This window comes from Panicum virgatum, chromosome 8K (assembly GCF_016808335.1).
Source record: "Panicum virgatum strain AP13 chromosome 8K, P.virgatum_v5, whole genome shotgun sequence".
NCBI classification, from domain to species: Eukaryota; Viridiplantae; Streptophyta; class Magnoliopsida; order Poales; family Poaceae; genus Panicum; species Panicum virgatum.
The window spans coordinates 48079012-48105671 of record NC_053143.1 but is presented as its reverse complement, the minus strand read 5'-3'; the positions used below and the strand labels follow the sequence as shown (position 1 = coordinate 48105671).

Genomic DNA, 26660 nt, shown 5'->3' with positions numbered 1-26660 from the left:
TTGTGACGAGGAACAGTGCGAAATTAATAATAAGTATTTATTAGAAAGTTATGAGGAAAAGGATGAAGATATAAATGAGTCATATAGCAAAGATTTAGAAATACATATGTCTTTAGAAGACAAAGATAATACTATAGAAGCAATGGACCTTGACTCTAGTTCATCTAAAAGGAAGACGAGGTCTAGAAATAAAAACTGAAGGAGAAAAAGAAAGACCTTCTAGAATGTCAGGAACTTGGCCACCAGAAAAGGAAGAACCTGCATATAGCTATATACCTGGACAATATAAATATATGGGTTCAAAAGGAAGACAATTTGAAAAGACAGTTCAATTTCAAAATTATAGAAGTGATGGTGCTATATTAAACTTAGCAGCACATGACCCTATAGATTGGCCGAATATAATCAGTATATGGAAAGGATTGATAGTGCAAAAATACATACAAAATCAGCATAATATTGGAAATAGAGTAGAAGATATGCTTACATATTTAGAAACATTTTTAGGAGAATCAGCTAAGGTTTTATGGGAACAATGGATAGAAGCCTTTCCTAATTATTATGAAGAATTAAAAAGAGCTGGTAGTAATCCATATAATTTTGCAAATATTATTTCAAGCATTGTCATAGGAGAAGACCCTGAATTAGGATATACTACATTACAAAATGAAAGATTAAAAGAAATAGAAAAGCAAACGTTAACAAACTGGAAATGAATAAAAGAATTCTCTCAGCACTATTTGTATAATGCTACGACTGCTAAGCAAGGACATAATAAAGGAATTGTCGAAAGATATTTTAATAAGTTGCTAGATCCTTTAGGATCCATGATATTTGAAGAATATAAAAAGGAATGTAAAGAATATAATATTTCTCAAGCTATAACATTTGTTTTTAAGCAGCTTAGAAAGGTATGCACGAATATACAAGCTCAAAGGTCGATGAAGCAATCAGATTATAATTTTTGTAGTAAGATAGTTCAAATACCTTTGACATATGGAGAAGAGAAATCTAGAAATAAAAGATATCCAAAGAATTACAAGAAGGGAAATGTAAAAACAAAGAAGAGATATTTTCTGAGGAGATCAGATAATAGAGCTCCTTTCCTTCATAAAAAGAAATGTACGAAGATATAATCCTAGAAATAATTATGATAGCACATATAGGTGTTTTATATGCAATTCGCCAGATTATTTAAGTAAAACTTGCCCTAATAAAAATAAGAAAAGATATTCTAGTAAGCAAGAAGAACAAGAAAAGGAGTTAATAATAGATAGTGTGAATGAGAATATCTTAGTTTGTGATGATGATATAATGGACGACGAGTCAATATATTCTATAATAGAGACATATGAAGTAGAATATGATGAAGAAAATAAATCAAGTGAGGAAGAATTAGATTTAATTGATGAGCTAGCTGGATTAAAAATAGAAATGATGGATCAAGTAATTAGCAAACATAAATGGAATTATAAAGAATGTGAGTCTAGTATAAAATGTGTTTATTGCATATATTACCAAGACCCAGAAGAAAGAGCTACATGTACTCTCTGTTTAAGGCAAGCCTGTAAGGCATATCTAGAACAGAAAAATAATGAGAAAGTAGAAAATAAAATAAAACTAGTAGAAGAAGTTAGTTTAGAGAAAGATAAGAAGGAGAATAAATATTTAGGCAAAACTCCACAAGAGTTTCTAGTTCCTAGAATAAGTTTTAAGACTAAGCAAGTCCTGTCATGTTTCACGTAGGATATTATAGATCTAATATGGAGCAAATATGATGAAAGACAATACAAAACCTTTCTTGATATACAAAATTATTTTACAAAATTATATCAAGGAAAAGAAAGGCAACTAGGAATAATTGCCAAAGCAAATATCTTTCCTTTACTCCATATTGATGATAAATTAATTGTCAAGCATCGTCATAAATTTATAATATTCAAGGATGATATAAATTTAAAATACTTCAGAAGTATACAAAGAAATACTGGAAATGATATCTCTTTACAAATTATTATAGACCATGGTTTAGCTCATGATATATATGGAACACTTGGAGAAATATGTCAATCAGACCTTGGAATGGCTATTAAAGAAGCAGCTAAAAAATTAGCTTGTGTCCAAGAAAGATATAGAATTAGATTATGCTCTAATCCACCAAAATTTACACAACCTATAAGACCAGCAAGCCATGATATTTATATTACAAAAGGGTCATATAAATTTCCTACTACTTGGTGTTCTGATATATGGCAGAATTATAAGAGTTATTCGCCAATAATGCAAATCATGACAAGTGGAGGATATTTACTGAAGCAAGAGAAATAGAAGGAAATACAAAATTTGATCCTGAATATTATATGATGTATCAAAATAAGATAACAAAAATATTCCTACGAGAATATTATGGCAAAAATAGTATCATCCAAAGAGAAGTGGGAAGACTGATAAAGCCTAATTATGGTACAGAATGTGAACTAAGAAAAGAATATCGAGAATTGTTGGCATGGTATGAAATATGGCAGCCAGAAGATGTTGATAATGAAGAGGAAGAAATATTACCAGATGAATATCAGCAAGATTAATATTAATGCTTCTAGAATGTTGATAAGGTGTTATCAACAATGTCGCCGTGGGATAAACATGCCAGAGTGTTTGCTTGATATCCGCGACATCAATCATTCGGGCGTGGAAGACTATACACCGAATATATTCTCGAATATATCCAGAGAATATCACGTGAAGGAAGTGGACAAGGCAAAAGGAATAAACAGTAATTTGAACAGTGAGTTCTACTATAGCCAGGACAATTATTGAAGCCAGTACCGTCGTCCAGCTGTCCAGGCAACAGTAAAGGAGAATAATTGAAGACTCCGGGTGTCCAGTCACTTCCTTAAGCCTGAAGGCTCCTCCCGTCTATAAAAGGAGAAGCCAGATGCACGCATTCATCGCCGGACCAAGAAAAGAAGAGAAGACACCGAGCCGAATACTCAGAGCGCATCCACCACCACTCCACCTAATTAGTAGCCATCTCACTTCCATTGTAATATAGAAATAAGGGAGCTGTTGTAATCGCCCTTCGCTTGTAAGGTAATCCCAGGTTTGTGTAAGTGCTTGGGACTTCCCGAAAGGGAAAGCCATATGTAAGTTTGCTCTGTGGAAATGGATTAAGCTTTCCTGTGAATTTCCCTACTTTCCTTTGAGCTCGTTCATACAGGGCGATGTCTTTACGCTAGGGACCCTAGAGGAGATACCTCTGCGTTGAGTTTCTCTTGTTTAGCCCATGGAGAGGCGTCTGAGAGAGCCTGTGTCCGCAGAGAAGTGTTCCCTTCATGTGGAACTACCTGGGGAGACGGTAGAGCCTAAGTCCTGTGTGCGCGTGGCCGGGGTTAGTTCGGGAGAAGACCGGGTAGGCCTGATTCTGAAGCAAGCTAGCGATGCATGTGGTGAGTACCGAGTAGTATTTACACAAGCATAAGACACTCCACCGGCTGAATTTTTGGTTTCGCCAACCTGCCAAAGATCCTGAGAATCGCACGCACACCATAACCCGCCTGCATATTAGATACTAATCGAGCACATATCGACATACGTCGCTATCATCCTATAGCCAGTAGCCTTGAATTTTTACTCCTAATATTCGCTAATCACCCGCATAATAATCACGCACTCGTCCACCATCCATGAAGGTCGCTATCGTTGAATAGTATAGCAACACCCATACTGCATCAACTCATCATAATCAAGTACCATATAATTTGCATAATCAAAAGAAGTGCTCTGCATAGTGCATCGAATAGTAACTGAATTTGGGTGCCTGAGCCACTCAGTTGAAGTGCTCGAGCGTTATTCATATTCTGAATTTGAATAGCACCTGATATTTTGAATAGTGCCACGAATTTGAATAGTAACTGCTAGCAATGCATGAGCACTATGCTAGTGTGTGTGTATATATATATGTGTGTGTATATATATATATTATTTATTTATTTATATGTGTGTGTGGAGGCCTTGTGTGCGCAACTCACCTCTTGCTTCTCATTTGTGGAGGTCTTCTCTTTTGCTGGTGAGAGAGTTTGGATAGAGTTTGAGAGGAGAGAGATGTGTGGATCTTTGATTTGATCTTTTTGTCATCTTAGATTTGATTGTGCTAAAAAATGGCTTGTAACCGGACCTCGTGAACGTGTCCTTTTCTTTGCATCCGGAGCTTTTCTTTTTCTCTTTTTTCGAAGCTATTTTCATGTGATTTTCGATTCGTGAGTTTTATTTCATCGTTTTACGAATTTCTTGTTGGGTCTGTTAGATCCGATTCTCACGAGTCTACGGTTTAAGTTTCATCCGAATCCATAGAGTTTTGATGGAGTAATTTGAGTTTGAAGTTATCGGGCTGTTCTTATTTTCTCCCTATTTCCTTTCTATGCTTTTGCTCCAGGAATTTTTGAGCGGCCGGCGCCTGCCTCGGCAGCGCTTGGCGAGGCGCTCGGCAGCGCTTGGCCAGGCGGCGGCGCTCGATCCGCGTGCACGGGTGGAGCAGCAGGCCAACGCGGGCCAGCAAGGGACGCTGCTTGCGGCCCGAGCAGCTTGGGACTGCCCGGAGCAGGCCGACACAGGCAAAGGCCCAATCAAGGAGCAGCACGTTTCTTCTCTGTTCAAGATATTATCATCACTTAATTATTTACATGAACATAGTCACTCGTCGCATGCTCAGATGGTTAATTAATTGTTAGTTTAATTCCTTCGTACCTAGTGCTCCTTCACTTCCTAATTAGTTTATGGTAATTAGATTTTGCTCTAACCCTTGCATGCTTAGTTATTTTAATTAATGAGTATTTGATCTTGCTAATTGTATTTTGATCTTTGCTTGTTTTGAAGGAGAGCTTTTGTTCGTGTTTCATTGCGACTAGTCCTAGTCTTTTTCGTGAGACTCTTGATCGGCTTTTGGATAAGTTTTGTTTCCGCTTGATTTTGAGATGTGCTAATTGTTGAACTTTTGTATGCTTAGTAAGTGAAGTTTTGGTGATAGCTTTGCTAGAGTAAATCGCTATACTTTGGCTTCTGCTTAGTGTCAAACTTTTGCGTTTTGGCTAATCTTCGATGTTCTCTTTGCATTGAACTATTTCGGACCATTTCTAGGGTGAACTCGTCACGAGTTGGCTTGTCTCACTTTAGCGATTAGTTGAGAGACGTGTTGGATTAAAATTGTGACATAGGCTTTGTTCTCTTGAGCAGAATTTTTTGAAGGCCTCCCATTCACTTTCTCTTCTGGTCGCCCGTCCCGACCATTGGAACGGCACCTATTTCTGGCATGGACCTCTCTCTCTCTCAACGACGCCACACATATCTCTTCTCCAACGCGGGCTGATTCTTTCTCTCCCCCATGTGCGGCGGACTGTTTGGCATGCAGCGGCGGCCTGGTGTGCGGGAAGCCAAGCTAAGGTTGCCCTCCGGACCGAGCAAGCCGAAGGTGAATTGTATCGTGGCGCTGCTGCCTTCCAGGAGGAGGAACAAGGACATGCAATCGCTGGCCTCCTCGTCGTAGACATGGGGGTAGAATCGGATGCACCAGGTGTGGCCTGCGGCCAAGAACTTGCTAGAGCTGATGCAGCTGGGCGTCCCATGGTTTCGATGTAGCCGTTGATCATGAGGACGTGTGACCCGGTCACTGTCGCCGCGGTGATGGCCGACGTGCTGCTACCGCCGGCGACGGCAGACGGCCAAGACACGGCGGAGGCCATTGTTGACCAAGCTCTATCCAATATGGCATGATCGACGACGTTCACTACCGGACTTGCGTACTTTGCCGAGTGTCACAGACACTCGGCGAAGGCCGAAAAATACTCGGCAACTTCTTTGTCGAGTGTAGCACTCGCCGAAGCGCACACGGCCTTTCTTCTACCGGCGAAGCCGGCTTTGCCGAGTGCTTTTTCTCGGGCACTCGGCAAACCTTCGCCGTGTGCCAAGCCGCACTCGGCAAAAAAAGTTGAAACGGGATGGACGAACAGGCGAACGGGACGAGCGGGACGGGGACGAAAACTTTGCCGAGTGCAAGACGCATGGCACTCGGCAAAGATTCAAACTTCACCGAGTGCCAAGCTGGCAGCACTCGGTGAAGTTTCGAGCTTTGCCGAGTGCCACGCGTCTGGCACTCGGCGAAGTTTTGCTCTTTGCCGAATGCCACGCGTCTGGCACTCGGCAAAGTTTCAAACTTCGCCGAGTGCCTAAGTAAATGCACTCGGCGAAGCGTTTTTCCAGTAAATAGAAAAATAGTTGCTTTGCCGAGTGTTTGGGTAAAAACACTCGGCAAAGCGTGCTGTTTTTTTATTTATTTTGTTTATTGTGTAGTAACCACATTCATCATCACAAATACAGCATATATACATTTCAGACATTTAATACAGCATATATAAGGTATGTCCATCATAAATATCACATAATAACACAAATATCTCACGCTACATCGCACGAATATCACAAATAGCACAAGTCCAACATCGATGCCATAATTTTAACGTTCAACAAGCACAAGTCCAACAAATTAAACAAGTCTAGTCCAACAAGCACAAGTCTGTAGAACAAATACCATGAACAACTCTAAATCAGCTAGGTGGCCACTGCGACGCCGCCGGTGCCGGTGAATTCTTGTCCGGAGGCTCATTTGACCCCCCCCCCCAATCGATTGATTCTGCAAAAAAAAAATAGACATATGATTACATCTTGAGAAAATTGTAAGAGTTCATGTCCCTCTTGATAGTATGACATTCCTAAACTCAATTTGAAAAGATAAAATATTAAATGAATAGCCGCTTTTCAACTTTCATATCCTTGACTTAGCTCATGTATATATCAGCTGTGATACCTTCTAATCATTCTTATTAAAGCATATGTCATTAATCAACCAACCACTAAGTGAGTCTAGATGTTCTTTCATATATAGCATATGATATATTGACATAAAGTATCTCAAAATTTGAATATGTATGTGCAAGCAAAGTAAATCTATATATCATACTCACAGGAGTGCCTGTAGCGCCAGATGGAGGAAAGATAGAAGGAAGGCCTAGCGGTGGCAGCGGTGGTGGAGGCCAGGGCATCGTTGGCGGCGGTTGATAGTTGATTGTCGCGCCAAGGCCTTGGAGGTATGAGAACATGGTCTGCATCTGTTGTTGCGCGGCCTGTCGCTCAGCAAGAAGCGCCGGCTCCATCCTCTGCCGCTCCTGCATCCGCTCTTCCTGCCACCTGCGCTCTTGCTCCTGCCTTAGCGTCCGCTCCTCCTCCAGCCTCGCCTCGATCTCCTCCCGCCTCTTCGTCTCTTCGTCCATCTGGGCCTATAAGATTTCACCCAAATGTTACAATGCAAACAAAAGATAACTAAAAGCAACGAACGACAAATGGAGCAGAAATAACCTGTATTGCACGCATGCTGGACACTGAAGTCTCAGGCCGTGGGCGTATTGGCGGGGTCGAGTCGGTGGTCCTTGCCCGAAGCTGGGAGAGAGTCGGTGTACTGGCTGTGTCGACAAGGCTGTTGGCGATCCAGTAACGGCCGTGCTTCTTCCCTCCTCCTGCCCTCATGATGGCTTCTCCAGAAAGGGGCTGGGTGGCCGGATCCCATGTGTCCCCATGGAGCGCCTTTCCTATCTCTGTGTACTCAGTGATGCACGTGTGGACGCTCGGGTTGCTGTACGCCTCGGGTGGATCCGCTGGGTTGTAGGAGACGTCGGACGTCGCCCTGCCCTTGTGCGCCATACAGTATGCTTGGAAGTCGTTGCATTCCTGGTCTTCATGTGACTCCGACTGCAAGCAAAGCAAAAGAATACAATGATTAGTGAGAATGCAGAATTTAGAGTTTGAAAGTACCAAAAAGTGTAATGACTTACCCAAACATCCCTGTACTCGGGAAGGCCTCGGCTGCCTTGATGGTGTGGCGCACCTTGCATCATCAAGCGGCGCTCCCGGCATAAGTTGTGCCGCTGAATCCACTCCTCGCTAAGCCACCTGTCCACCATCATTTCCCAGCACGCGCCCTTGCCGGCGCACCAGTTCGGAGGCACCTACACGTAATGGAAGCAAAGTGGATGACATTTCCGAAAATGAAATTCAAAAGAAATGAGTAGTGATTTCGTCATTTACCCTCAAGTATTGTTCCCGCGTGAGGAACATATTTCTTGCTACGTCCTTGCCGACCTTCCTTTTTTCCACATCGGCGCAGTAGGTAATTACGGTCTGAACAAGCGCCTTGTAGTGCATGTCTTTCACTAATTTGTGACATGCTGTGTCAGCCACCTGAGCCGCTATGGCCTCATATCCTGGCTCGCACCTGTAGAAATCCTGCATATAGACTCGATAATTGCAGTCAATATTCAAAGAGTTTCAAATATATAGTAACTATTCACCAATATAGTGCGACGACTTACCCAGAATTCTCCCACCACCCATCTCGTCTTGTTGCCGAAGGACCTCCCTTCCCGATCTTCTGCATCTGGGACGGCGATGTAGTGGTCCCACGTGTATGCCGGCTCCAAGATCCCGGCATGCATCACCAGCCTAGGGAAGAGCTCCCTGCATAGGGTTCCCAGGATGTCGTTGGGCTTCCTTTTGTGGGCACTCGCCTGCACGTGCATCCAATACCTGTAAAAGTGTATAACAAAAAGTATTAGTGTCTTGTCATTTTGAACATATGAATTAAAAAATAAATGTCATTGTGCATAACATAAAGTATTACCTGTCCGGTACCGGTCGAATCATCGGGCGTCTCGCAAGAGGTATCGCCCGCTGCGGCAGTTGCGACGGTCCTCGCAACCACACCGCCCTCGTATCTCCTGCTGCCTCCTCCTCCTCCTGGTCCTCCTCCTGGTCCTCCTCCTCCTGTCTCGGCTCCTCCTGCTCCTCCTGCTCCTCCTGCTCTCGCTCCTCCTCCTCGTCCTCCTCCGTTGCCGCCGTCGTCAAATCTGGAGGTGTCCTCTCCCTCCTGCTCCTTCTCATCCTCCCCTGGTCTCCACCACCTGTCTTACCTCCTCTCATTCTCCCTGGCCCTTGTCCCCAATGCCTCCTGGACCCCTCTGAGGCATTGGACCCCCTGCTGCACTAGACCCCTCAGGAGCCTCTTGCTCTCCACCACTACTCCTGTACAAGGCACTCAGGAAACCAATCTTGCCCCCGCCTGGCATTTCGAATCAATAACCTGCAATGAATAATTGTAAACGAATCAGCAAAAATGAACAATATGTACTTAACAAATTATAGAATTAATAACATGCAATGAATATATATATCTACAAATATGCAAAATCAGTTCATAGAATTAAACAATTCGGTTCATAGCAAATTAAGCAAAATAAAATAATATATATACATAGAATTAAATAATTCAGTTCATACATGTACTAGAAATAGTCATCATGATCGGGATTAGCTGGATCATAATCCTCATCATCACTATTAGGCTCCTCGACGTAATCAGCATTATTCGAAGGAGGAATGTCATCTTCACTGTCTCTGCCCAAACGCAGCCGCTCGAGTAATTCTAAATCATGAGCATTTTCAACCTTGTCTCCAACTTCCTCGTCAGCAATCCTTTCATTGTCCACTTCCATTCCCATCATGTCACTTAAGTCTATCTCAAAACTCCCTTATAGTCCTTCTTCTTGAAAGAACTCTCTGCCATTGTTGTAGTCTTCCTTGTCTGGGACAGGAAGTTTGCCGTGTGGTGATACCTTATACACAACATCCCAACCCTAAAGACGTTTGTCGGTTTGGCACGGATATGAGAGATAATAAACTTGTGTGGCCTGTTGAGCCACAATGTAGACATCGTCGCCTGGTAACTTTGAATCCTGACGAATTTCGACTAGGCCAACATTTGGGGGTCCGCCTGGTTAATGTAGGATCAAACTAATGGCATTTGAAAATAACAGGAGTCAGTGGTACGGAACCTTGAAACTTGAGTTCGTATATTTCTTCAAGTCTTCCATAATACTCGACCCCATCTTGGCCTAGCGTAAAGACTCCAGTATTAGTGGTTTTTCGATTGGGCCGACTTTGCTCGTATCCTGTTGTGTGAAGTTGCCCTCGGAAAATGCTGATTTTGCCGAGTGTCGGATGAGCGGCACTCGGCAAACATTAATTTTTCCGAGTGTCAGGTTTTTGCCGAGGGCTTTTTGTGAAGCACTCGGAAAATGTAAACTCTGCCGAGTGATCGATATTATGCACTCGGCAAAGTCTCTGGCACTCAGCATACGTGTTGTTTCCGGTAGTGGTTGTTGCAGCGAGCCTATATATTTGTGTACTCAAAAGATAGGAACTCGGATACAAGTTGTAGTCCAATTAGGAATGCAATGTTTTCTACCCGCAAAAAAAAAGAATGCAATGTTTTCTAACGGTCCCGAAAATTGGAATCCTTGATTATATTATAATTACTTGGCCAGTTTGGGTGGGATGTCATCTATTACGGAACTAAATAAATTAGTTTTTTCTTGCAAATAATAGATATTATAATACACCATAGGAAAAATTGCTCGTATGCCATTAGTTAAACTCTAAATTTCTTATATATGCCAGTATCAATGACTGCCCACGACCTACTGAAAGCGATCGGGTGCTCTAGCCTAAGAGGGGGAGCGGGTGAATTAGGCACTCTTAAAAACCTTAACCTATGACTCCAACTAGTTTGCACAAAACTTAAACTAAAACAAGTTATCTAGATGTGCAACTACGGTTCACCTTAGTGTGATACCCTCATCCCAAAAGAATTTTGCAACCTATAGCCAATCCTAACAAGATACTATACTAAGAAAGTAAAGGCACACAAGTTGCAATATGAAATGCGGAAGCTTAAATAGAGGGATGAGAGGAAGCGAACTCTCGACACGAGGATTTATCTCGTGGTTCGGATTGCCACAAAGACGCCCCTACGTCCACGTTGTTGAAGCACTCACGAAGAGTATCGCTTCCCGGCAATCAAGTCTCTTCCGTGAACACAATCATGGTCACCTTGATCCCGATCTTCACTAAGGGAGATTGCCCAAGGAGGAGGGGTCTCCGTCCCCCGCACAATGTCGTCGATGCCGCTCCACACCAAGCTGGAGGGTCGTTGACTTGTCGGTAAGCCACCAAAACTCCAAGGATGGCCGGCACACCAAAGTACAAGGATGGTTCACTCTAGAACCACAGCACAAGGATCTAAACCTTGCTTGATCACTCACTCAAGGGCTAACCTAGCACTAACACTCACAAAGCTTGTGCTAAGGACTAAGGATTTGATTTTTATGCTCTTGGATGGCTTGGAGTTGTTCTTGGATGTGTATGAGATGTCTTGGGACTCCAGCAAGCTCAAAATGGTCGGGGTGAGGCGTATATATAGGCCACCAACTCAAGAGAGCCGTTACTAGCCGTTGGCCAGTTTTCTGCGTAGGCATCGGAACTTCCGGTGCATAGGGCATCGGTTCTTCCGGTCACTCTGCGCTCTGAAGTAGCCGTTGGCCTCTCTGACACTGCTGCAGCAACTTCAGGGACCATCGGATGAACCGATGCTATAGTGTCGGAACTTTCGGTGACATTTGATCTTCATATAGCCGTTACACCTTGCTGATCTCATTGCACCGACGCATTGATCCGATGGCCATTGGTTCATCTGGTGCTGAAGGCTTGGCTGCTGCACGCTTGACATCGTCTCTGGAACATGGTACATCAATTGCACCGATGCCTCTGAATGGACCGTCGGTTCAACCGGTGCTGCACTCTTTCTTCAGTTGATCTTCCCTTGATCTCCAGAGGCGCTCAGACTTGCACCGATGACAGGGCGTCGGATCTTCCGACAACCATCGGATGCACCGATGCTCATGCATCGGTTAAACCGGTGCCTCTGTTTTCTGCCGAACTCGTCCAATGCATCGCAGCGATCAATTTGATCCTTCAAATTTATTCTGTCTCTGGATTTCCACTATGCTTTTACATCTCTACGGCAGATTGGACTTGTCATCTTGATGGTGGATTAGACTTGGCGTCTCGACGATAGATTGGATATTTCGTCTTGACGATGAATTAGACATGTTGACTCATATCCATGGGACCTAAAAACTCCTACAAGTGTGATCTCACAAATTCATTAGTCCCATTGATTATGTTTTTACTCAATCACCAAAATCACAAACAATGGTCTAAAAGGGGCCATGTTTCTTACAATCTCCCCCTTTTTGGCGATTGATGACAACACAATCAAAACAAGCATAAATTTACAAAAAATTGATAAATTTAACCACTTACACTTGCTTGGATGCTTACCACCATCCAATGTTGACTTGGCCTCCCCCTAAAGCTATGATTCCCCCTTTTCTCCTCCTATTTTCTACTCTTCTCTCATATGTTGACTTGATCCAGTCGGCATTTCCCCCTTTGAAAAATACTTTTCTTTCTTGGGAACATTTCTCCCCCATCTCTCCCCCTTTGTTGGGAACATGCCTTGCTTTGATCCACATTTCTCCCCCTTTGGAATCAAATCACCTAAAAGGTCTTGCAAAACAATATAGCTCAAGAGAAGATTAGTAGCCTAGAGAGTTAGTTCCATGACTTATGATCCAATTGTATGATATCGATGAAGATATCAATTGAAAATTTACTATGGTGGATCACCAAATCACGAAACTAGCACGATATGAGCTAAGCTTTCCACAAGTGTGTACACAACATGATAATGTGAAAATCAAGTGTACAACTAAAAGATTCAACAAGAAAGTTTAGATCATATCATGCACGGATGTAGCTCTAAAAAATAAAAAGAGATTGACAAAAATATCAATTGAATGAATTTAGAACCTTGCATACCTCCGGGGGTTACTTTGTTTATCTTGCATGTACCAATTGAAAGTGACTTGCAACCAATTGAAAGTTTTTAACCAAAGAGTACTTGGTACACCAAGGTTAAGCAAATGTACGAGCACATAGCCTTTGAACTTAGATAAGAGCATTTAAGTTCAATAGAGCATGGCTCAATATGCATGAAGCACAATCTATCTAATCACTCTTATAGAGTTGTTTGTTCACATTAATCGTGAATAACATTCTCTTAGAGTGTTAATTCCATCGTGAGACTACAAAAGATAAACTTGTAAACATGTTAGTCTCAAAATCACAAGCCATAGGATGAACTCCCCCTAAATGTGTGCATTTAGTGCTTGAATCTCCAAGCAAATGTATGCATATCGATTTTGACACAATTGAGAAGTTTACTCTATAGCTTGTGTTCATGGTACACATATGAAATACATACCTCATGAGATCCATGTACCATGAAGGGTAACCTTATGTAGCTTTCTACACACTTTTCAAACCATGTAGGTTGCTCATGGGTTAGAATCATGGCATAAGCAACCCACCATATATAACACTAGGAGATGCAAAGCATGCAAACAACCTAGCAAGAGCAATGGAGCTACATGATGCTTGAATTGAAATCTAGCTACCATTACCTTATGGGGGACTTGGGCAACGAATGTCCAAGTTGTGAGCTTAGCTTGTTTTGGCTTGAACCTTCGCTTCAACTTGTAAGCTAAGCCTCCAAATCCCCCGAAGCCATTCTTAGCTTTAAGTCTCCTTTGGAACCCGCACCATTTGAGGCCCCTTCATGTTGGTGATGATGTCCTTGGGCACCCAAATGGAATGGTTCCAACTCCTTTCCTTCTTCCCAACCTTGTGAGCAACCACCTTGCCATTGGTCTTCTTTTTTATCACATAGGAGGTGCTATTGCTTTTGTTCCTCCGGTTGGGCTTGGTGTAGATGAGAGAACTCTTGATTGTGAGTTTTTTCTTGTTCTTCTCATCCGGAAGCTTCTTCCTTGGTTGAGGACACTTGTTAGACTTGTGGCCTTCTTTGTGGCACTTTGAGCAAGTCACGGTGGACCCATTCTCAAGCTTCTTCACCATGTCTTCATGGTTATCTTTAGAAAGTTGGACATTGCTCTCTATGCTTTTACCCTTCAATCTATACAAGTCCTTCATGAGCCTTTCCACTTCTTTCTTGAGCTCATCATTTTCCTTGGCAATGAGATCATCACATGATTCTACAACAACATTCTCATAGCATTTCTCATTGCAAGGGTTAGAGCAAGATTCATTAATTAAATCAATGGAAGAAGTTGAAGCATCTACCCTAGAGAGAAGAATTGCACAAGGGATAGTTTGCTTCATTTCCAAAGAGTCATTTGTATCATTAATGCTCTCAAATTTTAATTTAAGCTCTTCATGCTCCTTGCTAAACAATTTGAATTCGCACATCAAATCTTCAAAATTTGTAGCAAGAGAAGCATTTAGATCTTTGAGAGCACTAAGGTTTTTGATTTCCTTTGATTGCTTCTTAATGACTTTTTGGTGCTCATGAACAAGGTCAAGAAGTTCATCAATTGAAGGAGAGTCGGAGTCATCATCACTTACATCGCTATCCATACCTTTGGCCATAAAGCAAGTGTTGGATGATGATCCCATGCGGGTGGTGAATTTCTTGTTTGATTCATCACTTGAACTTGCACTTGATTCTTCACCACCGCTTACCCATTCACCAAATACGGCATATGATACATGCTTGGGCTTCTTCTCCTTCTTTTGCTTGTTCTTCTTGAACTTCTTCTCAACCTTCATGAGTTGATGGTGAGGCCCATCTTTGAGGAAAATCATATACCCCATTGAATTGATTTCCTTCAAGCATTTGTTCATCTTCTTTACTTGCTTGTAGAGGTTGGGGTTCATTGGCTCTTTTTCATCATTTGAGGAGCTTCTTGCATCCTCTTCTTCCTCATCACTTGAGCTACCTTTGATGGCCATCTTCTTCAACTTCTTGAGTTGTTTGCATGCAAGAGCGCTATGCATTGGTGAAGAAGAATGCGCTTTTGCCTTGATGTCATTGCGTAGCTCATGGGCGATCACCTTGTTGAGGACTTGGTTTGGTGTCATTGTGATGAGATCTTTTTCATATAGAATTGTTGTCCCCAAATCATAGTCCGGCCTTCGGAGTGAGTGAAGGATCTTGCGAATGAGTTCCAAATCTTCAATTTGCTTCACACCTAAGGAATTTACCTCATTCACAAGAGTATTCAATCGTGAGTACATAGATTCGGCATTCTCATCATCAAGTTGCTTAAAACTATTAAGCTTGTCAATGAGAACATGATATCTTTCGTTAGCAATATCCTTCGTGCCCTCATGGTTCTCGATGATAGTTTGCCATAGCTTTTTAGCATTTTCACAAGAATAAACATGATTGAACACATTATCACTAAGAGAAGACAAAATTATGCATTTTGCGGTGACATCATATTGCTTCTCTTGTTGACCATTATTTTTTAGGCCCTCACTCACAACTCTCCAAACGTTTAGTCCCGTTGCTTGGAGATGGGCTTGCATTATCACCTTCCATCGTTGGAAGCCCGTGCCGTCGAACCGTGGAGCGGGTCAAAAAGGATCCATTCTTTCCCCCTAAGATCTAACTCACTAGGCGGTGAAGCCTACCGATTTAATGAGCCGGTAAACACAAATTTGCTAATGGAATTGGCTTTCTTTGTGAGAGAAGTGAGTCCCGGCTCTGATACCAATTGAAAGCGATCGGGTGCTCTAGCCTAAGAGGGGGAGCGGGTGAATTAGGCACTCTTAAAAACCTTAACCTATGGCTCCAACTAGTTTGCACAAAATTTAAACTAAAACAAGTTATCTAGATGTGCAACTACGGTTCACCTTAGTGCGATACCCTCATCCCAAAAGAGTTTTGCAACCTATAGCCAATCCTAGCAAGATACTACACTAAGAAAGTAAAGGCACACAAGTTGCAATATAAAATGCGGAAGCTTAAATAGAGGGATGAGAGGAAGCGAACTCTCGACACGAGGATTTATCCCGTGGTTCGGATTGCCACAAAGGCGCCCCTACGTCCACGTTGTTGAAGCACTCACGAAGAGTATCGCTTCCCGGCAATCAAGTCTCTTCCGTGAACACAATCACGGTCACCTTGATCCCGATCTTCACTAAGGGAGATTGCCCAAGGAGGAGGGGTCTCCGTCCCCCGCACAATGTCGTCGATGCCGCTCCACACCAAGCCGGAGGGTCGTTGACTTGTCGTCAAGCCACCAAAGCTCCAAGGATGGCCGACACACCAAGGTACAAGGATGGTTCACTCTAGAACCACAACACAAGGATCTAAACCTTGCTTGATCACTCACTCAAGGGCTAACCTAGCACTAACACTCACAAAGCTTGTGCTAAGGACTAAGGATTTGATTTTTATGCTCTTGGATGGCTTGGAGGTGTTCTTGGATGTGTATGAGATGTCTTGGGACTCCAGCAAGCTCAAAATGGCCGGGGTGAGGCGTATATATAGGCCACCAACTCAAGAGAGCCGTTACTAGCCGTTGGCCAGTTTTCTGCGTAGACATCAGAACTTCCGGTGCATAGGGCATCGGTTCTTCCGGTCAATCTGCACTCTGAAGTAGCAGTTGACCTCTCTGACACTGCTGCAGCAACTTCAGGGACCATCGGATGAACCGATGCTATAGCGTCGGAACTTCCGGTGACATTTGATCTTCATATAGCCGTTACACCTTGCTGACATCATTGCACCGACGCATTGATCCGATGGCCATCGGTTCATCCGGTGCTGAAGGCTTGGCTGCTGCACGCTTGACATCGTCTCTGGAACATGGTACATCAATTGCACCGATGCCTCTGAATGGACCGTCGGTTCAACCGGTGCTGCACTCTTTCTTCAGTTGATCTTCCCTTGATCTCCAGAGGCGCTCAGACTTGCACCGATGACAGGGCGTCGGATCTTCCGACAACCATCGGATGCACCATGCTCATGCATCGGTTAAACCGGTGCCTCTGTTTTCTGCCGAACTCGTCCAATGCATCGCAGCGATCAATTTGATCCTTCAAATTTATTCTGTCTTTGGATTTTCACTATGCTTTTACATCTCTACGGCGGATTGGACTTGTCATCTTGATGGTGGATTGGACTTGGCGTCTCGACGATAGATTGGACATTGCATCTTGACGATGAATTAGACATGTTGACTCATATCCATGGGACCTAAAAACTCCTACAAGTGTGATCTCACAAACTCATTAGTCCCATTGATTATGTTGTCACTCAATCACCAAAATCACAAACAATGGCCTAAATGGGGCCATGTTCCTTACACCTACCTGCCATTGAAACAACGATGGCATATGAGGGATTACGAAATTTCTCCTAGCATATAAGGAAATTGCCCTTGCACATTCTCGCTGCCACCTTCTATCCAACATTTTAGTACTATTCTGTTCATACAAAATGATTTGGCTACTTTTTCCGCATAATATTCATATTTCATTACTCAACTAACGGAACAATTTATAGAAATTAAAAAATTTCACAGCTAGAGAAAATGTTATTAGTACCGGTCGGGAACCCCTATTTAGTACCGGGTGCCCTACCCGGTACCGGTAGTCCGGTATTTAATAAGACATCATTCTTTTGAGAGAATGAGACGTCATTTAGTACCAACCAAAATGCCTGGTACTAAATGGTCCAACAGACCGATACTAAATGGTTTTGAGTCCAAAAAATAAAGAAAAAAAATTGAAGGTCCACACAGCTTAATCTTTCACGCATGTACTAAATGGCCCAACAGGCCGGTACTAAATGGTTTTGAGCCCAAAAAATAAAGAAAAAAATTGAAGGTCCACACACGTGAATCTTTCACGCATGGTCCAACAGACCGATACTAAATGGTTGAGTCCAAAAAGTAAAGAAAAATATTGAAGGTCCACACAGGTTAATCTTTCACACATGTACTAAATGGCCCAACAGACCGGTACTAAATGGTTTTGTGCCAAAAAATAAAGAAAAATATTGAAGGTCCACACAGGTTAATCTTTCACACATGTACTAAATGGCCCAACAGACCGGTACTAAATGGTTTTGTGCCAAAAAAATAAAAAAAATTGAAGGTCCACACACGTGAATTTTTCACGCATAAGTGTGTGTGCATGAGGATTTGAACCCATGACCTCCGGCCTCACACATTGCTTCCTTTTTACCATCTCACCTATGCATTATATGTGACTAGGTGGGAGATGCTTTCCTTTTGAACTAACCCATGGAGAACCATCTAGTACTGGTCGGTGTCATTGACCGATAGTAAAATGGCCGCGACCGGTACTAAACAGCCTCCAAGGACTAGAAATTTCTACCCAGTACTAATTTCACATGTTAGTATCGAACGAAAATGCGTCCGGTACTGACATGTTGGATGAATGCCCATTTTTGTGGTAGTGTTTGTACAAGCTAATTTATAATTTTGGATAACAAGGAACTATCTTAAGGAGAGAACAAGCAATTGTTTTTGGAACAATCGGTGTTTTAGTGAAACAATTTCTTGCGAATGAAAGTCGGATCATTTTATAGTTTAAATTGAAAGGCAGGTTGGGGCCGCATACTAATTTACCGGTCGTTGCATTGGGGCGTGTGGATGAACAAGAGCGAGTAGTAGTTATACTTCTTTTTTATTAGTAACTGATAGTCTGAATGTCTGATACATATGGCACTGATCAAGCGACTTTAACCAAAAAATCAAACCATAACAGTAGACTAGAAATAGCATTAGTAGGATGCTTAGAGAATGTAGAGCTCAGGGAGCAACGTTGGCGAGCAGCTCGTTGAGAAGAGACGGGCAACTGCTTGTCAGATGCTGAAACCCATCGCTACCCATGATCGTCTTCAGATTGCCCGGAGACTTGAGAAACCTGAAGCACGCTTTCTTGAGCCCTCTGCAGCCATGCTGCTCGGCAAGGGCCAGCGTAGTCGCCGCCGTGTCGGTGCTGATGTAGCTGCAGAGCTTGTCCTCGCAGATGAGCTTCAGCCTCTTCAGGCCGTACCTGTCCGCCGCCACGAGCACATGCTGCGCCATGACCGACGCATCGCCGCCCGTGCCCGCCGCCTCCGCCGGCAGCTAGTCGGTGTAGATGTAGTGGAGCATGGCGCCGAACACCCCGGGCTCCATGTCGTCGATCTGGATTGGGCGGCGTCTCCTCGTGCGCTTCTCCCTCATCGGGCCGAAGAGCTCCGCATTGAAAACCGGGGACCGGGCCGCGAGCACGAGCCGGTGCGCGGCGAAGGTCTCCTCGCCGACCCGGAACTTGACGTCGGCTTCCGCTCCGGACGAGAGGAGACAGCCGATCGAGGTGCTGGTGCAGGTCTGACGGCGGCACGGTGACGAACTTTGGGTGTCCTCTGCTCGGAACTCCTTGGAGATGATCACATCGCACCTGATTGTAAAACAGTCATCTTTCAGATAGGTTGATTCCTCGAGAGCCTTCTTCTCGATGAATCTTTCATATCCCCACCCGCGTCGTGTCTTATTGAACGTTTGTCTGACGCTCCAATTCCTTTCATACGACGGGACTGCTTCTCCCATCTCATCGAGCAGACTGAATTTGAATCTTATTGCCTTCAAGCTCGTACAATCTGAATGATGGAGAACCAGAAAGAAGGTGATCCAACCAGCATTATCCGAGCCATAACCATGCGGATAGTATCTGATCAACCAGCGATGGCCTCCCACAACAAATGTGCTGGAGCTGATGAACTCGCCATTGCCGAGTCCCTTGGTCAGGGAGTACCCCTCGATCTTGAGCACGTGTGATCCGGTCACGGCCTTCGCCACAATGGCCGACGCACTCGTCGCCTCCGCCGCCGCCGCCGCCGAGCTTGACATGCTGTGGACGACGCAGCAAATTTAGACGGAGGAGAGTATTAATATGGATGCCAAATGGGCCCCGCCGACCTGACACAAAGAGCACAGCACAAGCTCAGCCCGGCCCGATAGCTGGGCATCCAAAAATTCAATTTACTCCCCCCAACTATAGACAAAGTTTGGATAATCCCCTAAACTATAACTTAGTTCAATTTACCCTCTAAACTATACCATTTAGCATAGTTTACCCCATAATGCAATTTATCTGTTTTGTTTCTCCGTACAAAAATTGAATTTTAATTTCAAATTTTGCAGAGAAGTAGTGGACATCGCAAATGCATATTTAGATAAAAAATTATAATTTTACACCATCAGTCATCATACAATTTTGAATCCAATGGTTAATTTATTATTAAATATCCTAACCTATGAAAATAATGATAAAAAATTATGATGTATTTTTTTGACATGCGTTATGGTGTGTACTATTATCTTATAAAATTTTAACTTAAAACCCACCAATGCATGGAGAAATAAAAAAACAAATTATATTAGAGGTAATTTGAACCAAATGGCATAGTTTGGGGGGGTAAAATAAACAAAACGATAGTTTAGGGAGTTATTCAGACTTTGGCTATAGTTGAGGGAGTAATTTAGACTTTTTCTATAAAGTTAAGAGCATTGTCAAAAGTTATTATAGAATTTTAAGAAGTGAAAAGCTAGAAACAACCTTTCAGAAAAAGCTCCAAAAATTATAACTCAAACAAATAGGCCCTCAGTAAGTAGTCAGTATTGCAGTAGACTCATTTTGAGTCTAATTGTGTAAACCCTCACTAGAAGCACTAAAAAAATATAAAAAAATACATGAAAAGCATAAACATCTAGTCATCAATGTGGTTGGCTCTAATCATTATTGACCAAAAAATGTTTGAATCTAAAATCTTATCAGGTTTTCTATTCTGAAGACATTGGTGAAGTAACCATCAAAACTTCTTAGAAACTACATACTTCTGCTATTGTAAAATATTAATAAACTAACCACCTCCGATGTAAAAAAGCCTAAATTGCTTGGCTCTTCATTACAAAAATATTCTCCAAATTTTCTATCTAAATTATCCACCTGTGTCATGTAAATTATATGTTTTCACCATTGTTGATAAAAACCATCCAAAGTACTCCACTCCTGAATTAATAAGAGCATCTCCAATAAAACCCCTACTTGAGTCCCTATTCAAAAAGCCCTAAAAAAATCCCTATTAAAAAAGTAGGGCCTGGAGATGAAAAAACCAGTCTACCAGAGACCCTACTCCTATCCCTATTCTAGGGAGGTCCTACTCCCTCCTCCTCAACCCCTTCTCCCCGACCGCTTTGTCTCTCGCACTCCGCATAGCGGCTTCCGCCAGCGAGCCGCGCGCAATCTCACGGCGGCCTGCGCCCTCGAGCCGCCGTGCCGTGGCGCGAAGCTGGAGCTCCACCGCTGCCGCCATGTGTCGCTGGAGCTTGCTCGCCCGCCACGCATCTTGCTCGACCGCTCGTCAGCTCGCACATGGTGGAGCTTCCACCCGCGCGGTGACGGAGCTGCACACAAGCAGCGGAGCTCCGCCCGCGTGGCTGGCCGCTCACACGGCGGCCTCCGCCTGCGCAACAGCCGAAATGCCACTTGCCCCGTGCCAACCCGTCGATTCGAGCCCTTCTCCAAGAACCAGCCGAAAGAAGATGCATCGAGGGGGAGAGAAATACAAAGAAAGATACATCGGCGATGGAGAGAGAGATAAATGTGAGAGAGGGAGAGATGCATCGGGAGAGAAGAGATGGATTGCACATGATGCGCAGAGGAGGAAAAAAGAAAGGATAAAAATATATGAGACACCAATCGATGGGTCCCACCAGTCATAGGAGGGTGGGGGCAGAAATTTGAGGACTTGCTGGAGTTGAGAATAAAAGTTATAACTCCTAAAAGTAGGAGGAGCCCTTATCGAAAATAGAGGCTATTGGAGATGCTCTAAGCAGGCCACACCAAGCCGCGCTCCTTATCCCAACGTGCTGCCACGCATATAGGCCAGCCATGCGCACCACTGAACCGTTCCGTAGTTGTTGTTCGATCAGTTTATAACTTGATAACACTGCTAATAATAAATGGTCCTGTTTGGTTCCCTGCATGAGTGCTAGGAAACTTTGACTACTAATTACGGTGTCAAACAAATTCATTTTACAAAACAAACTTCAGAACCCCTGCGTTAGGAACCCTGAAGAATCTAATGAGGCCTTTGACCGCGTGATTAGAGGATGATTACTGTAGCATCACTGTATCCAATCATGGATTAATACCGTCATTAGATTCGTCGCGAAAAGTTACTCACATCCCTAAAAAAATTTTACAAATAGATTTCATTTAGTACTTCATGCATGCGGAATTTTTTTCGAGGAACGCGCGTGCTAGTCACTAGCATGAACCAAACAAGGCCGACTTATCGTCAAAACACAAGTCAAACTGCTGCGGAATAAACCACAACACCAGATGCAAAATGAGTTGTGGTACTGAATCCTGCTGGTTACCTCATCAATAAATTGAAACATGTATAGTGGATGACACAAAACACATGTTAAACATGAATAGCTAGCAAAAAAAAGGTGTAAAATCAAATGTGCACAGTTTGGCGAGTACAAGTATTCAGCAGGTGTTTCGACTCAACCGTCAAACCATGCATTAGCATTACTATTCCACATTACAACCACGTAAAGAAAAATAGTAATATTTGTTTAAGATAGGAAAGTGTTCCAGCCTTTCATCACACTGATCGATGATTGACACATACGAAAAAATAGGCACCTTGTCCCTGATTTTGCAGCTAGCCATCAGGGACATGGAGCAGCCTTGGCCAGCAGCTCCTTGATCACAGATGGGCAGCTACTCAGCAGATGGTCAAAGCCCTCACTAGCCATGGCTTCCTTGAGATGGCTCGGCGTCCTGAGAAAATCAAAACATGCCTTCTTGAGCCCATGGCAGCCATGCTGCTCTGCCAGCGCCAGCGTCGTCGCCACCGTGCTCGTGCCAATGTAGTTGCACAGCTTCTCCTCGCACATCAGCTTCAGCCTCTCCAAATCATATCTGTCCGCCGCCACAAGCAAATGCTGAGCGGCCGCCGGCGCGTCGTCGTCTCCCTTATCCGTACCTGCTGCCATGGTGTCAGTGTAGATGAAGTGGAGCATGGCCTCGAACACCCCAGGCTCCATGTCGTCGACGCGTACGTGGCTCGTGGCCTTCTCCTTCATGGGGCCCAAGAGCTCGGCCATGAACACCGGCGACCTTGCGGCCAGCACGCACCTGTGCGCGGCGAACGTCTCCCCGGCGACCTCGAAGGTGACATCCGCCCCTTCTCCGGCCTGGAGGAGACGCCCGAATTGCACGTGGATGTTCGATGGCGTTACGACGACGAACTGCTCGGTGGCCTCGGTGCGGATGTCCTTTACGACGGTGACATCGCACCTGACTCGAAGGATATCATCTTTCAGGCAGGCCGATTCCTCTAGGGCCTTCCTTTCGATGAATTTGTCGAAACCCCAGCACCGAACTTTGGCGGAGTAGGCCTTCAAATTGCCGTTCTGGATGAACTTTGGCACTGGTTCACCGATCTCGTCGAGGACGCTGAAACTGGATTGTGCCTTGGCGTCCACAGCATTACAGGTATCATCGTGCTGCAGATAGATGGATATCCAATCGGCACTGTCTAAGCCATCGCCATCAGGGTAGTACCTGATGCACCAGCGATGGCCACCCACGCTGAATGTGCTGGAGCAGATGAACTCGCCATTGCCGAGTCCCTTGGTCAGGGAGTACCCCTCGATCTTGAGGACGTGCGACCCGGTCACGGCCTCCGCCACAATCGTGGACGCGCTCAGCGCCTCGCCGCACGGAGGGGAGGAGAGGAGCCGCGCCATGATCTCCGGCGGTGATGTGGAGGAGGCGTGGAGTGGAAGACGAGAAGCATAAGACTCTTGTTCGTGTCCACGGTGGGTGCAACACGTTGTGGAGGCTTCGTGCTTCAGTCAGGGCCGGCGGCGCTACTCCAATCGAAAGAATAAGGCGGCGGCGCACCTTGGGGTGGGGGCCGGCGGCGGACACGGAGGATGGAGGATGGCCAGCGCGAACCCGGGGTCACGGAGGACGGCCGGCGCGAATCCGGTCGGTGGCGCTCGCCGGAGCGGAGGGCAGCCGGTGCACCTTGGGGGGCGGCGGCGTCGACGATCTGCAGGCCTAGCGGCCGCTTCAGGGCATGCCGTCACAGATCCGGGCTCACGGAGGACGGCCGGCGCGATTCCGGTTGCTGGCGCTCGCCGGAGCGGAGGGCGGAACCGCGGCAGGGCAGGGGCCGGCGGGGAACGGGGCGCAGGGGAGGTGTCGGGGGAGGAAGGACTATCGGGGAGAGAAGGGCAGTTGGGGGAAAGTCGGGCGAGGCTTCTGGGAGAAGCGGTCCTCACGTTGTATTCGAGATTGCTGGGGAATCGGCGGCCGAGATGTTAGGGTGTGTTTAGTTAACTTGTATTTTGTGTTTTTCGTTTTTATAAGAAAATTTTTAATATTTAAAATATTAAATATAGACTAATTATAAAATTAATTACAGATCTCGTTTGTAAACTACGAGACGAATTTAATGAGTCTAAATAATTCATCATTAGAGCATGTTTACTGTAGCATTAATGTATCAATTTAATGTCTAATCACGTTCTAATTAGGCTCATTAGATTCGTCTCGCGATTTACAGTCTATTTTTGTAATACGATTTATTTTTTGACTACATTGAGTACACTATGCAAGCGATTTACAAAAATTTTGCGTTTTGCGTTTACAAGATTTAAACACGGCCTTATACTAATCTAAATTTTTAAAGTCACATTTCACCAAAAAATTTGTTACGCGTCTCTTACATTCTCCATCGCTGTCCCCATATATAAACAGACTGGACATAAAAATCTAAAATATTAGGAAAAAAACTACTCTTTCTAAAATGTTTCCCACAGATTAACGTTTTTTTCTTCACCCTGGCGGCATCTACCCGCCCACGCGTACCCACCCAATCCCTACCGTCGATCACGGTGCGTGCCCCCTCTCCTTTCCTTCCATGTTTCCCACCTGCAAGCCGCAGCAGCGCCGCCCTCGCGGCGTCCACACGCCGTCCCGTACGTCGCCCCCGCTCCGTGCCCAGCCGATGCTATGTCCACGCCGCCGCTCCCCGCCCCCGTCCACGCTCCCGTACGTCGCTTCCTCCCCCGGCGTCGCAGATCCGCGCCGTACGTGGCACCGCTCCCCCGTTCCCGGCCGCCGGCTGCCGTCCCGCCTCCGGTGCTCCGTGCCCGGCCGCCATCCGCGCCGCCGTTTGCTGGAGCTGAAGTGCAGCTGGTGGAGGCAAGGGCTCGAGCATCCAGCAAGGCGCAGCTCGGAGCGGAGGAGGACGGGGTGGGGCGGATCTGGCGCAGGAGGCGTCCTAGCCGTCGTCCGCGCCGTCCCGGCGGATCCGCGACGTCCGGCGCCGATCCACGCCCAGCCGCCGCTCCACGCCGTCCTCGCCCCCGGCCGTCGCCTCCCCATCCCAACACGGTGTCACCCGTCCTCGCACCCGAGAGTGAGGGCGCCGACGACCATGGCGAGCTGGCCAAGGCGCAGGCCTTGCCTGTGCACCATTCCTTCGCGTGCCGCGCAGCGAGCTCCGGCGGCCGCCCATGTGCCCCTCCTTCTCGCGGCACGCAGGGAGCGCTGGCAGCAGCCCGTCTGCCCCTCCCTCGTGTGGCGCAGGGAACGCCGCCGCCGGTCCGTGCGCCCCTCCCAGTTCCCCGCAATCAAGGGCGTCCAGTAGCGCACGGAGCTCTGTGGTCGGGAAGGCCGGCGCGTCCTCGGTCGACTCCGGCGGCACGTAGCTGAGGCAAGGGGAGGGCCCCGCAGCGCGGCCACGGCGGCGAGGGGCGGTGGGGCGGAGAGCGCGCCGGCGGCGAGGAGCCGCACGTGCCATCCCCCGTGGAGGTGAGGCCGAGGCCTGCTGGGTAAGCGCTCAGCTCCATTCAATCCCCTGCATACGATGTGTTTGATGAAATGCCTAATAGAAGAATATAAGTAGGGACTTGACACTAACCGGCTAATTTGTGCACAGATTGCAGAAAAGCAAGTGTATTTAGGTGATTTGCTGAGTCCTCACATTTTTAACTTAACCATTCAGTTGTGCTACGGTAGGAAATATTACAGTTCATGAACTGGTTTTGTTATGTACGATAGAATTTTTCTGGTTCTTTTCATAGGTCAATAGAGAATTGATTTTTTTTTAATTTTCTGTACATAAAGCATAGAAGATGATTTTGATATTGTTTAATGGTTGGTTCCTCTTCTGGGATACATCTAATAATTTTTTACTTGTGCAGGATTATACATGGTCCATCTATTGGATCATGGGTAAAAATTTTCTTTAACCATGATTGCTTGCAGTTTAAATGTGGTTGTTTATGAAGTGAATCTCCCTCGATTCTAAGAGCTCAACTTTCATTATGCCAAAAAAAGAAAATGTTCACCAGTAGCTCAATATATAATTTCACTCTCAAATAGTCTAACATGTCATCAGCTTGATCGGATTACAGAAGCATGAGGGCCTGTTCTTTAACTTCATGTGATCTTTCTATATTTCCTTTCCATATACTAAATTGTGTCAGGTTGCTGTTTAGATGCATGGTAAATTGACTCTCCTGTGTCGGCTTTCACATATAACATAAAATAGTTTGGGGTTATAATCTCTTCTAATCCCTACTCAGCGAGGAACATTTAACCTAAAGGATGGCATGAAGTTGATATAGGACTTCTTGTCCAACAGAAACGATTAGTCTGTGTGTATAGGTACTATATTTTCTGCTTGTAGCATTTCAGTTTATTGCCAGTGTGCATCTCAAAGTATAAATATGAGATTTGGC

At 45.0% G+C, this 26660-nt stretch overlaps 2 protein-coding genes and 1 pseudogene across 2 annotated transcripts; all 3 read right to left on the bottom strand.

Annotated features, from left to right (window-relative positions):
- Positions 1–6457: 6457 nt before the first annotated feature.
- On the bottom strand, positions 6458–7348 carry LOC120646378 (homeobox protein prospero-like). The gene is made up of 2 exons (XM_039922965.1): positions 7014–7348; positions 6458–6682 (listed from the first exon to the last, which is right to left on the bottom strand). Exons 1-2 carry the CDS (start codon positions 7317–7319, stop codon positions 6536–6538), a joined length of 453 nt encoding a protein of 150 aa, XP_039778899.1. The 5' UTR covers positions 7320–7348; the 3' UTR covers positions 6458–6535.
- An 11299-nt stretch (positions 7349–18647) lies between these two features.
- On the bottom strand, positions 18648–19826 carry LOC120646377 (annotated as a pseudogene).
- A 2539-nt stretch (positions 19827–22365) lies between these two features.
- Positions 22366–24241, bottom strand: LOC120644968 (BTB/POZ and MATH domain-containing protein 2-like). Its single transcript, XM_039921708.1, has one exon. The coding sequence runs from the start codon at positions 23649–23651 to the stop codon at positions 22569–22571; it is 1083 nt and encodes a 360-aa protein (XP_039777642.1). The 5' UTR covers positions 23652–24241; the 3' UTR covers positions 22366–22568.
- Positions 24242–26660: the final 2419 nt, after the last annotated feature.

Bases quoted from the DNA above. Each gene is read 5' to 3' on its own strand.
- LOC120646378 (XM_039922965.1), bottom strand. From the start codon at position 7,319: ATGGACGAAGAGACGAAGAGGCGGGAGGAGATCGAGGCGAGGCTGGAG. The intron at 6,683-7,013 runs GTGAGTATGATA...TTTTTTTTGCAG, and splicing joins CTGGCGCTACAGGCACTCCT to AATCAATCGATTGGGGGGGG.
- LOC120644968 (XM_039921708.1), bottom strand. From the start codon at position 23,651: ATGGCGCGGCTCCTCTCCTCCCCTCCGTGCGGCGAGGCGCTGAGCGCG.